Genomic DNA, 13189 nt, shown 5'->3' with positions numbered 1-13189 from the left:
GGGGAGATATTCAACACACAAGCACTCCAACCTGGGCTTCAGAACGGACAGTTTCAGTGAGATGTTTTTCCTGGAAGCAGGTTGGAAATACCGGTTGAAGGGGGGGAGGAGAGAGAAGGGAAAGAGAGGGTGAGGAGGAGAGAGGGTTTTAAATAAAATGAGTGAGAAAAAGCAGTAGTTTTATCTCCCAGTGGTTTAAGGGTTAATCCTCTTTGGGTATTACCGAGTGACATCAGGGGCAATAGTGGGCCGCACATTCGTCATGATGGCCTGAATCCAGTTGCGACGGATTCCAGAGGTCATGGCAGACAGGGTGCACGCTCCCTCCTTACACTGAAAACAGAAAGGCATTTCATTTACATGAGTGACAGGGAAGTGACAACACGCCGATTAAAATACCTTTGAAACGAAGCCCTTGTTTTTGCACAAGCCTCAAATAGAAGAAATGTGGCGTTGCCTAGACGATGTAAGGCTTTTTTTGTTTCAGGGGCTAGACTCATTTGTTGCTACTGGTGGGTAGACAAATTATAATTACTGCATTAGATGACGTTCAGTAGCTTCTTACGAAGGATGATTTTTTAAAAAGCAGCTCTCATGCAGAACACTTCCTACTCTAAGGAGTACATCTAAACCTCTACGTTCTCTCTTGGTTCTCCGAACTCAGGTTCCCTGCTCATAGCTCAGTTCTTTTTAACAGTTTAACAAATGGCAAGAAAACTGCAAAAGAGAACAAAAACACTGGCCTCACTTCTCTTTTACTCTACATTGTTGTGCTGTTAGACTACACTGAGCTCATGTTTATGAAGCTTAAAGCAGAACATCACACTGACAGAAAGCTAAGAAAAGCATGTTTTTCTACTCTATCACTACACCATCTAGACTAGCGACAGAAGTAAAACGGGACGTTTTGATTATGTCATGTATGTTTGCCGCTCCCTTTCTTCAAAGTAATTGTAACAAATAGAGTTTTGAAAGTCCGAAAGAGGCCCACATATTGCACTAAAGACACAGTGCACCCTACCCTGCAGAGCTGTTGCTTTGTCATAAATTAAGGACACTTCTGGGCAGTTTAGGACGTGTGGGAAACTGCTTTATACAAAACTGCTGCTTATCTATTACAGTGACTGACATTGTAATCATTTATGGGCAACCTTTAGTTTTGGGGTTTTCTAATAATACCATATCATGTTAATAGTCTCTAGAATAAAAAAAATGAGCTGAGGCAAATAAAACACTGTTACATACAGTACAATTACACATAGTTGTTTCCCTGTGCCATTAAGCAAAGGATATCCACATTTAGAAAATGGATGAGGAAATATTCATTTAAACTGAGGAATCCTTTGCTTAATGGCTTTAGTTTTTCAGCATGACTTTGTATGTAATACATGTACAGGACCTCTAGTGGAAGTTAAGTGATTTCATTATATTCATTAAAGCTTCTAAGGACACAATAATGGGGTTTGAGAAACAGGGTACTTTATTTCACTGCTTTAACGGTAATGACAGAACAACAGCCTCTTCCAGTCTGACCGTGCAGCAGAGGCAGTGGACATAAATACTGAGGTTATTCATTTCTCGTCACCAAACCCATGTTGTTCTCAGCCAAAGAGACAACGATCCCTTCCACTTTTCTATTTCGGAATTCCCCCAGAGAAAAATAGCTGGGAAAGCTGCTTCAAGCAAAAGTAAACAAAATAAGTGACCTTGCAGCTCTCTGTTTCTCTATCTGATACAGTTTGAATCTATATGTAGCAGGAACAAAACCCACACTGACATCAAATGGATAACGATTCAACTGCATTGCAACTATATGCGTCTGGTTAGTATTTTGCCAGCAACAAGTGCTAAAAATGTTTAATGGCATGGTGAAACGATTATATGACGAAAGTGTTCTGTCCTAGGATTCACAGCAGCATCCTCAGAACTGCACAACAGTTGTGCAATTACACTTCAGAGTGAAATTACCAAACTGTTTTTAAAGCGTGAGTGTTGTTGAATAAATGTGGACAACGAGGAGGTCCCGCAGCCTGAGGTCGAGCACAACCAGACTAAAGAACAGTTTTTTACACCAGGCTGTCAGGAGGCTGAACTCTCTCCCCCCCTCCCCTCTCTCCCCCTCCTCCCCTCCCCTCTCTCCCCTGCCCCCACTGGACTATAACGGCCCGTCCACACAGCGGCTTTGGAAGCTTCTTCCAACGCTTCTGCCCATTCACTTTGAATGGGGTGACGTCACTTTTCACCAAACTGCATTGTGGGAAGCAGAGCGGAGCTTTCCTGGCGTTTCAGGCTGCAAAAGTTGAGCAATGTTCAACTTTTGAAGCTTCTGAAGCTTCGACGGAAGCGTCAGCCAATCAAATCGTATGCCAGTACAAGCTCTAGCTAATCAAACCGTTGCTTGTGTGTCAGGGGCGGGAGATTCATGTGATTGGTTGTTGGTCGAGCTTCAGACACGCCCGCCGGCAAGCTTTTTCCAAAGCCGCTGTGTGGACGGGCCGTAACTCCCCACACACACACACACACACTCAAATCCAGCACAATTGACACTTTATTTTATGCTGCTATGGACAATCTGCAGCAAATGCACATTTTATGGACAATCTTGCACCAAAGATATTGATATTGAAGTGACTGTTATTTGTATTTGTATATATTGTGTTTTTTTTTTATCTTAATGTGTGCATGTGTAAATGTGTCTGTTGATTGTGTATATAGGATATACATATTTTATACATATCTGTGTACTGTATAATTTTACATTCGGGATTGTTGGAAACGTCATTTCGATCTCTCTGTCTGTAAACACAAACTGAGTAAGATTGACATTGAAGTTGACTTTGACTTGAATGCAAGAGGAAGGTAAAAATATTGTGAAGGATGTGGATTTAGACCGCAATGATGTCAGCCTCTCGCAGAGATGACAAGTCAAGTGGCATCCGTCAAGCAAGACAAATAATCGTTTCGGAAAGACCAAACATGATACCTACATATGCCTCACATGTTGTCAAATGGCTGTTAATAGACTGGCTGGAGACAGCAGAGATGACGTGACAGAGATGTCCCGGCACAAGATGACGTGAAGAATCAAAACTCACCAGGATTTGGAAGCCGTAGTTCCTCTGGACCGGGAACTCTTTGACATCATAACAAGTGGAGAGGTCGATCTCACCATCCATTAATGAAGCCTAGGGAAAAAGACAAATTACAACAAAAAGCCTTTTTATTTGCATATTTATTCAAAAATAAAAGCACACAGTCTCTGGAAAATGTGTTTTACCTCCTCGGCTATTGAGTCCTTGTAGTATCGCAAATTCTGATCAGTCAGGACAAACCAGTGTTTCTTCCACTAAAGGGGAAAAGACAACATAAATTGGATGAGTATATGGTTTATCCAGTAGAAGCCAATGTAATTCAATCCCTCAAATAAAAGTAAAATACCATCCCATCTTCGTACAGCTTTGTCATCCATCCTTTTTTGAAGTTCAGCAGATCTGGCTGCAATGAAGACAGAATAGAGTGATGTGATATTATGTGATGCTACTACATGAACTCATTGAAAGTAAAAGGAAATTCAGCCACCACTTAGAAGCCATCTTTGATTAAATATCAACCACATTGATACAAAAAGGATTGAAATAAAGTATATTTTGCTTAAGCATTTTTGCACATTTAAGTTAAAGCCTTTTATTGTCATTATACACAGAGTATAACGAGTGTCACTATATTTAAAGTCCTTACTAAGAGCTTTTATCACTGATGTAACTAGAATACATAACCAACATCTCCATATGCACCACTGCAATTATATGCATTTGTTTACACATAGGTCACCACCTCAGCCTAAAGAAGAAAAAGTGCAGATACGTGGCTCCAGCTAAAAAGACCGACTGGCGGGAGCTGGACTTTCCCTGTGAAACACAAACTGCTGCACATTGAAACCAAGCTCAAGTCTGTTTATAGACTCTAAAGTCAAATCACTGGTCCAAAAGCCTGGCCTCTGCTCACTCAACAGTACCTTGTTTTTGCTGAGCTTCATCAGGTGTGGAGTCACAGCCTGGCAGAGAGTCATTCTGATGGCTAACTGCCTTCACTGCATATGTTGACAATCTGTGTCTTTCCTTCTGTCCCGGGGACATACACACGACTGAGGCTGCCTCTGTGTCGGCTATTTATAATTATCAATAGTGTGTGCGACCGTGGTGTGTACATGAATGTGTGTGTGTTTGAGTGGGCGGGGGTTCGGGCAGCTGCAGCTCGACCACACACTGACTGGATCACCCCTGCAGCACTGAGCAGACCTAGGATCAGTGTGTCAGACTGTGAGTCAGACGTCAAGAAGATACCAGAGCAACCTTAGGCAACTTTAGTTTTTTTTTAATCTCACTAGGGAAGACTTTGCTAATATAATATTATGTATGCGGACATGGACGATGTTTGAGGATATGGATACTTCAAGTTTCAAGTAACTACACGGACCATGTCAATAAAATACGATTAAGCAGTGCAGATGCAGAGAAAACAACCAAAAAAAGCTTCGTATTATGGGTTCAATCTTTGCTGCAGCACTTCTGATTGGCAGTTTCCATTGGGAAGGTATCTGTGCATCCCAAACTTTAAATCACAAAGCACTTTAAGGGGACCCTGACATGATTTCGTAGTCCCCTTGTTGACATTTGAGATGTGTGATCAGTACTTACAGTCATGGAGGACTCGGTGACTCTGCGGTCCAGGGACTTGGCTCTTCTTAAGTTAGCAAAAGTGGAGCTGGACACATCAGGGACTGAACGGTCCTTTCCTGCATCCAGGGACAGGTCCTTTAAAGATAAAATGTGTATTAGAAATGAGAAGCACTCACCATTCACCAAATTATTTTAAAAAGAGAAATGCATACATGTTTACTAGCCAGATAGCGCCTCTCGCTGCGCCCTTGTCTCTGGATTAGCGTGGGGTTAGCCGAGGGATCATTGGAGCCGCTTGTGTCCATGTGCTCTTCAGACTGACCTTCCTCGAATCGGCCAATGACTTGAGAACGTCTAAGAAACACAAAAGGACCATATTGTTACAAAGACTTACTCAAAACACAACAGTAAACAAAATCTTACTCAACATAAAAGTATTGTCGGGCAATAAGTGAAATATCATTACATAGTGCAGCATAAAAAAATAACAGTTCGTAAAAACCACAGCCAAATGGTGGCAGAATCAGCATAAGATCAAGACCATAAGCATGATAAAAAAGTTAATTTGAGTCAAAAACAATCTCCGCAATTGATCATTTTTTGTTAATTGTGCAGAATGAAATGCAGCCATTACTGCCAAACAGGTAGATACAACACGTAGGAAGTTTGGACATCATTTTAGACTCAAAGTCCCCTTCATATATTACAATGTGCAATGTAGAGATAACATTCCAAAAGAGAACAATCCAGAAATACATAAATGAATAAAGATTAGGTGTTATATGATGAGATTAAAAAAGGGAAAATGACTAGGATGGTAGATTAAACAAATTGCAGAAGTAGAAGCAGTGGCCACAAAGTCGGTGTTACCTTAAGACTCTGCACGTGTTATTATGTATGTTGAGTGTGTGTGTGTGCACCAGAAAGATAAAGATCAGACTGTATGTAAACCTGCAGTACCAACCACCAGTATGCTTGTGTACAGTATACATAAATCATATATATAAACAGTGTGTGTGTGCTCCCAGGCAGTGCAGAGATGAAATGATAGAAAGCAGGAATCAGCGGTGACCAGCAGGGAACAGCTGTGGGACAGGGGTGGAGGGGTTGGTTGAGCATTTGCTCTGAGAAGCTCAGTTCAGTAGCCTCCTGGAAAAGATTGAAACGACAAAAGAAACTAGGAAAGTAGCAAGAGCAGAAGGTAAAAGATCAATAGAAAATAAAATAAAACATGCATATGCATCCCTAAATCATTAATGGAAAACCACTGTTAAGCTAGTTGAAGCAGAGATAGCAAAAGATGCTCAAGATATAAGAAAGTCTCAAGGACAGCAGCCACAGGGTGGTGCTAAAAACTGAAACGCTGAATGCATGAGATTCAGATTATAAATTAAATGCTATCTAGATGTTTTAAAGGTCACCTATTATGCAAAATCCACTTCTCCATGTCTTTTATACATCAACATGTGTCCCCTCTGAAAGTTTCAGAAAAAAAGATTTGCTCTCTTTTTGTCCTGATCCATTTATATAAAATCCAGTCTGAAAATGAGCTGATCAGATTTTGGCCACTTTATGATGTCATAAGGTTTTTTGGGGGTTTTGTAACCATTAGCCAATCACCAACAAAGGTAACCCCGCCCACCTTATCACCTGAACCTCCTCCTAGAGCACCATTGTGTTATTTTTAACCAAATATCTCTCAGAGGGGCGTGGGGAGGGGCTCCTTATTTTCATCTAAAGCACATGTGTCAAACTCAAGGCCCGGGGGCCAAATCAGGCCCTTGGTGGATTTCATTTCGGCCCGCAGGATAATTTCTAATTACTATTAGATCTGGCCCGCCGGTACATTGCACGCACACCTTCACTCAATCCTGAGGGTTTCCTCAGCTCAGAGCCTGAGCCCAAACGTTGATGAACTTGCACCCAAGATGAGATGCCAAGTATCTGGCTTGAACTAGCATCACCGAGCAGCAAGCTGAGTTTAATGGATGTTTCCTTCTGCACTTTTTTTTCTCACAACAACAGGGCATGTTTGGTTTTTTCTTTGAGGGGAATTGTTTTTTTTGAAGCTGTTGTTGGCCTGTGGAAAAATGTAATCATAAGAAATGACTCCGGAAAAGCTGCAGATAGAGCCATAAGAAATGAATGCAACTGATTATTTAATGTTGTTTTTATAGGCAATAATTTAAGCTTTGTTAGTTCCAGGTTTAATATGTGCAATACGTTTATTTCAATATGTTTTGCAATAAACATTGAACCAGTCCGGCTCTCGACGAGTACCGATTTTTTTAATTTTGGCCCACTGTGTATTTGAGTTTGACACCCCTGATCTAAAGTAACAGACAGAGAATCAGCACTTTTGAAACAGGGCTGAAACAGAGGGGGATTATGGGTAATGCTGCAATGATCTGTTTGGTATTTCAGCCAAATACTTCAGAGACATGTTTTGTATATATCTGAGACCTATAATATATTGATGAAAAACAGTATAATAGGAGACCTTTAAGGCAACCAGTGGCTCATTAATGATTACTAATCATGATTCGCTGCCATTTTTATCACAAATGAATCTGCATATATGTTTTCCATGCTAAATGCAACTTATTGATTGTGCAGAGCATGACACTGATCCCTCTTACCTGCGCTCCTGCCCAAACAGCCGAGCCACCTCCTCTCTGCCGGGACTCCGTGTCCGTGCCCTCAGCTCTTGTCGCTTTTTCTCTGAGCGGAAAGCTTCACGGTAGCTCATTCTGCGAGCTCGAGGCACATCAGACAGCGCAGTGTACTCCCTGCCAGGCCGCCCCACTCTGCCTCCTCCACCACCCACACTCCCGGTGCTGCCTCCACCACCACAGCGTCCCTCCCAGGTGGGTATACTCCCGCTGGGCTCAGAGTCCAGCGAGCTCTGGGAGGAGCTGATGGTGGAGTAGCTGGGGGAAACAAGCGCACCTGGAGAAGGGAGAGGATCTTGGGAGGGAGGATAAGGGGATGTTAGGGAGTCTGACTCTGAGATGTACCTGGGACTGAGAGCTCCTAAAGAGGAGGACGAGGCTGAAGAGGACAGCGGCAGGTGCTGGGGCGGCTGCACAGACTGTGGGGACAGGGCAAACTGAGGGGAGGGCTCCGACTTGGTCTTCTCCAGGGAGAAGTAACCGCTCTCCACTCGTACCTTGCGTCCAGTGCTCATGGATCCGGTATCTGAAGTAAAGACACAGTTCAACTGATATGGATCACCCAGAACAGACACATATATGGTGTCAAAATGTGTTCATGCTTTAAAATATATCTGTTGTATACTGCAAAAGAGTAAGGCATGTCACTTTTTTCCCAAAACAATAAAGATCGAAAAAGAAAAGGCTGATGGTCAAGTTTTCCCTCTGACCTTTTGTGTCTTTTATTAATCTACATTTGTTTGGCGTAAATTGCCAAGTGTTGGAGATAAATACTACAGAGATGTCTGCTTTTTCTCTAATATTATGGAACAAGATGGCACTTTTTGTGGTGCTCAGAGCTCCTTAAAAATACATTTGAAAAACTCAACAGCAAAGTCTCTCTTCAGCAATCCTGACCAGCTACTTAACATACTCCACGGACCTTGCTTCGAGTTGTTTTATGTACAATACCTACATGAAACAGCTCACAACAAGGTCTGTGGATCTTTTTTGCTTAATAAGGTTATGTATTTTTGAAGAACAATTGATGTAAAGTTTTAATAAAGGTTATTTAGGCGATCATTTTGGGTTGAACTGTCCCTTAAAGCCCAGGTCTGCAGCTTTTACATCATGCTGAGCTGGTAACTAAAAGAGATACAGTATGTGCCAATGTCTTTATGTTAGTCGTGACCAGCACATTTTCAAACCTCCTTTTTGTTGACCTGTTTTTCATTATGTAAGTGAAACTATAACTGAAGCATAGGTGCAGGATGTTGAGGAATTTGTCATCGTTGCCCTCACCGTCCTGAGTATTGACACTGGACTCCGGTTGGCTCTGGCCCAGCTGGCTGAGGCAGGAGGCGCTGCGGCTGCAGGGGATGGAGGCGCGGCTCCAGCGGCTCTCCTCCTGCCACAGAGTGGTGCGGCTCATCGGGACCCTCACAGCGCCGGCGATGCTGCTGGGCAGGCAGGGGATGCTGCCCCCCCCGCTGCTTGTTACCGTCACCTTGGCAGGGCCGGGCTCCTGGGTGAGGGTTTGGGAGGGGAGGAGGGGGAGGGAAGAGGAAATTACATGATGGGAGGCAAGGTTACAGATAGACTACGGAAAAGGAATACGAGGAAGGAAAAGGATTGAAGAGAAATTAAACACTGGAAAGTAAATGCGAAAACTCAAAGCAAATATATTTTCTTTAAATCAAGGCTTAATTTAAAAAAAATATTTGGACATCAGCTCAATTTAATGCTTCATCTGAAGTGCACTAGGGTCCAATATTGAGCCAATTCAGACACTACTGTATCATTAAAGCAGTTAATGTCACTTATTAGTTATTATAAGTGATCTGCAAAGCCCAGTTACCTCCTATCCCCACACTTTTTCCATTTATTTCTCCTTTTGTAACCAATATCAAAGTGTCATTACAATACAAATGTAATTATAGGTAACAATAACAAATGCTCTGGAGCGAGAAGGAAGATATGTGGAGATAAAAAGTGATTGACAGCTTAACAAAGAAAATGGATTAATTCTGGCAAACACATCAGTATTATTGGAGAATTTCTGTCGATGCAGATTTGATTTAATAAGATTTCATTGCCTCAATTATTGTTAATTTCAAAGCTTGTACAAAAAAAGAGGCCCTTTTTGGAATCAGAATTTACAACAAGAGAAAGCAAGATTTCCAAAGAAAAGCGGCCCTCAAACATAGCCTACTTAAAATCACCATAAACATGCCGTTGTAACGAGAATCACCCGTTCAGTATTGGCGAGAGAATCATAAAAGCCTTTCCTTCACCTGGATTGATAGTGATTATAAAAGTAAAAATGTATTCGGGGATTCAAAAGAATGAAGCTAAAATGTTCGGCCGAGCTGAACTCACTGGGTGTCCATTCATGTCTTCAGAGGAAAAACACTGGCTTGCATTTCTTCCACCCTGCCAATCACAAAAGCCTTTGATGTTAATGCTACGTCCTGCTGATTTATTATCAATCCAAGAACAGCCAACAATACTTCTCTATTATTTTATAGTTTTTGTATTATTTGGACGATGGCGTTTCGTTTTATTGTGGTTTAGGGCCAAATTCATACATATTTAAGAGATAAAAACACATGTGTTTATTGAGAGTAACACAAGAAAGTAAAAACTCCTTTCAGTTACAATAGTATGTTTCCCATCATGGAATTTGTTTGAAAGGTCAGGTGCTTCAATTTAGGGGCACGACCCAGTAGGTAAACATTTTCTTTGCTAGTATTTACACCTAGCATTTGTCTCTAGTAACTTCAGTGGGAGGAAAGCTCTTATGCAGAAATGTGAGCCGTAAGTAAACTGTGGGTATTTATCCGTGACACGCTATATCACATTTCCACCCCCAAACAACCCCTGAGACGATGATAGAAACTGAAAAAGACAAGCAGTAATGGCATAATCACACTAGCAGCCCTAATTGTGTCACTTGGCCTTGACTGCTTGAGTGTTATTTCACAAAAGATAGAATATTTGGTTAAGAGCGTACAATTTATTGTTTTTTAAAGCTCATATCAGACGTTAATGGAGCTTGAATGCGATCCTAGTGTAGAGAGGGTATATTCATTTAAACAGAAAAAGTATTTTGGATGCCACATGGGAGTTAAGGTCATCCCTGTGTCACTTCGTCCCGCTGCAAATGAGCCCGTCAGTGTCCCAGCAAGGTCACAGTCGGATTCAGGGCGCCGTCATTAGAGGAGCCAGACAATGAACTTCAGAGAGAACTTTCTGTGCACCCACCACACATTTGGCCTTGCATCAGAAAGGAGGATGGGAAGGGGGGAGAGCTGTATCCGACCCACGGTAGGTGGTCTGAAACTCCTGTATTTCATCTCGCTATTAAAACTGTTTTCATAGTAATAGAGCTTTACCCTTGTCTAATATGGAGAAATCTGACTGAAGTTTGCATTGTGATTTCATAGAAAATTCTGAACTTTGTATTATTTACTTATTTATAGAATCCTTCTAGACACATTGTTCTTCGAGGGTAGCTGTCATTCAGGGTCCCTGCGCAGTGTGGTCAATAACGAACAGCACTACAGCAGATTCAAGTCCTAATGTCCAGCTTTACAGACACACAGACTTTGACATGAATTCTCAGGAAATGTGCAAGAGCTCAGGCTGTCGATGTGTAATCAGAACGTTTAGGATCCTCAATGAACATTTTTAGCTGATTTGAGGATTCTTCTAACAATTCACAGCATTGTAACGTTTGAAACAGGAGGGAAACAAGATCATCGGAATGTACTTCTATAAGGTATGGCAACAGAAATACCTTTTCTTCAGGTGAAGTGATCTAACAATATTTCACAATGGCACACAGGTGATGTAAAATAAAGAAAGGGCTTTAGACTGCATTGGTTTGGGCTTTTTGTACAGACCTCAACTTGTAAGTCTTGAATCGGACTAATAATGTCAAATGAAAATATGAGAACTGAGGAGGTAGGAGTCGGGGGTCTTGCAGATAAAAGAAAAGCTGATGGACACAACTTTGTAACAGCACAGAGCGCAAGGGAGAACTGAGAGGAGAGCGGATCATGGTCACATTGCTGAATGTTATTTTAGCAGGCAGCTGTCGTCCTCATCCTTGGATGTTTGCTCAGGAATATTTTGATAGCTCAACAATGTTTGCTGCCTTCTTACCAGGTGGCTCTATAAATTAAAAGTACGTCACCCGTTCTGCATCTTTATAAGAGATACATTGTTAAAGAACATAAATGCTGGTATAACTGGCAGAATTTGTACCACTGTGCTATGAACACAGTGGTACAAATTAATTTAAAGAGTATGTGGCACGCAGTGAGACGGCCGCATCACGGGACTCAAGAATGCAAATATGCAAAGCACAAACTGTTCATCATGTTGCCGGCAGAAAAACAATACATCTCTCTATCTCTGGAGGGAAAACAGCTGGTGTAGACTGAGTGGAATGAGGAGCCTCCATGCTGCATATTTCCCAGGCACATTGTCCTTAAATATGTTCTTTCTTAGCTGTAGGAATGGCACAATCACTCTATGTGGATGATTTATAATGCTCACTTTAGCTCAGTGCTGATGTATGGGGGTAGCCACCTTTAAAGTGTGAACAAGAAACACTTTAAAGTTTCTTTTTTACTGGGAGCCCGAATGTTGTCTTTTATTTAGAAATACTTGTACTTTTGTCTCAAACCCTTAGACCTAGTTTTTCAGTGACGCTACCTCAGTGTGAGCAAGATAAGTCACTTTGCCCAGGAGTGTGTTACCTGGTGACAGGGTGGGTCCACTTTGCGTTTCTTCTTCTGGTTCTGCTTGTTGGTCCGGGGGTAAACAGTCAGAGCCTCCTGCCACCTACGAATAGTGAAACAGTCAAGTATTGTTCCTGTGACAATGAATGCAGACTATACATACCCTGCACCTGTACTCGATCAAAATATGACACGGAAAAGTTCTCTGCAGGAAAAGGAAACCATTATAAAAGCAAAAACAAGCATTTGTACAACCTAATACTGAAATAGGAAAATATAAAACTACACTTCTACTTCTTAAACAAACACTGAGCTAAATGCAGAAAATAAAACATGTAGTAACTTTTAATCCTCTAGGTGGCAACACAACGCATCTTAAAGCTTGGTTACTCTACATCTGATTTGCCTTTATAATTTATGTCTGTTTTTTGGCACCGTTTGTGTGCTCTTTACTGAAAAGGCAATTCATAAGGAAACTATTATCTTATTAGCCGGGGTGGATTTAGTCAAGCATTGTATTTTAAAGCATAAATACATTATGTACTGCACAAATAATACTCCCACACTCAGAGATGCTCAATCCCCCTTCCACACAAGGTAATCAATGCGTATCCTCAGTAGAAATCATTTGAATAAATAACCCGGGAGCAGTCTGCTGAAGGTTTAGCATACTCAATTTAACAAAACAAAGAATGAAGGATAAAATATAACGGAAAAAACGAAATGTTCCCTATCTGCAATACAGAAAACCCTGGCTTTTTAATGATTAGAATAATCATGTTAAGTACTTTGGTAGGCAACAATCATGTATTATCAAATATCTTCGGCTGCACCCACTTTGTAAAGTGTGTCACACTGTGAATACAAACATGTGACTCTGTATGAGTAACAATGCAGCCTTGTTTTTATACTGTAATGTAATCAAATATCAAATGTAAGGAGATTGAAAACAATACAAATGTTTTTTAAATCCAGCTTGTTACATCGCTATCAGTGAACAGCAGCCTTGGCAAGGGTTAATATGATTGTGTGATAGCTCGGAACGAACACATGGGAGCCAGATGATAGCGGGTGGGAGGTGTGCAGAGATGGAGCAGGTAGCATAACGGAG

The 13189-nt window shown here is 41.4% G+C and overlaps 1 protein-coding gene across 13 annotated transcripts in view; it reads right to left on the bottom strand.

Moving 5' to 3' along the window:
• The window catches only part of si:ch73-103b11.2 (myosin phosphatase Rho-interacting protein), a 55388-nt gene that overhangs the window by 16309 nt on the left and 25890 nt on the right, over positions 1–13189 (bottom strand). For 6 of the 13 annotated variants that reach the window (XR_004568764.1, XM_034214702.1, XM_034214704.1 and 3 more), the window contains exons 5-15: positions 12097–12181; positions 9710–9763; positions 8633–8855; positions 7319–7877; positions 4892–5033; positions 4698–4814; positions 3439–3495; positions 3278–3346; positions 3096–3185; positions 224–333; positions 32–70 (exon numbers count right to left, since the gene is read on the bottom strand). Coding sequence is in view for 12 of the 13 variants with exons in the window: in XM_034214702.1 (XP_034070593.1) it covers positions 32–70; positions 224–333; positions 3096–3185; positions 3278–3346; positions 3439–3495; positions 4698–4814; positions 4892–5033; positions 7319–7877; positions 8633–8855; positions 9710–9763; positions 12097–12181 (1545 nt within the window). In the remaining variant the exon portion in view is untranslated. The remainder of the gene's footprint in view (positions 1–31; positions 71–223; positions 334–3095; positions 3186–3277; positions 3347–3438; positions 3496–4697; positions 4815–4891; positions 5034–7318; positions 7878–8632; positions 8856–9709; positions 9764–12096; positions 12182–13189) is intronic. The other 7 variants (XM_034214711.1, XM_034214712.1, XM_034214713.1 and 4 more) reach the window with 4 other exon arrangements.

Source organism: Gymnodraco acuticeps, unplaced genomic scaffold (genome assembly GCF_902827175.1).
Source record: "Gymnodraco acuticeps unplaced genomic scaffold, fGymAcu1.1, whole genome shotgun sequence".
Classification (NCBI taxonomy): Eukaryota; Metazoa; Chordata; class Actinopteri; order Perciformes; family Bathydraconidae; genus Gymnodraco; species Gymnodraco acuticeps.
The sequence above is the reverse complement of the archived record's forward strand: the minus strand, read 5'-3'. Positions and strand labels throughout refer to the sequence as shown.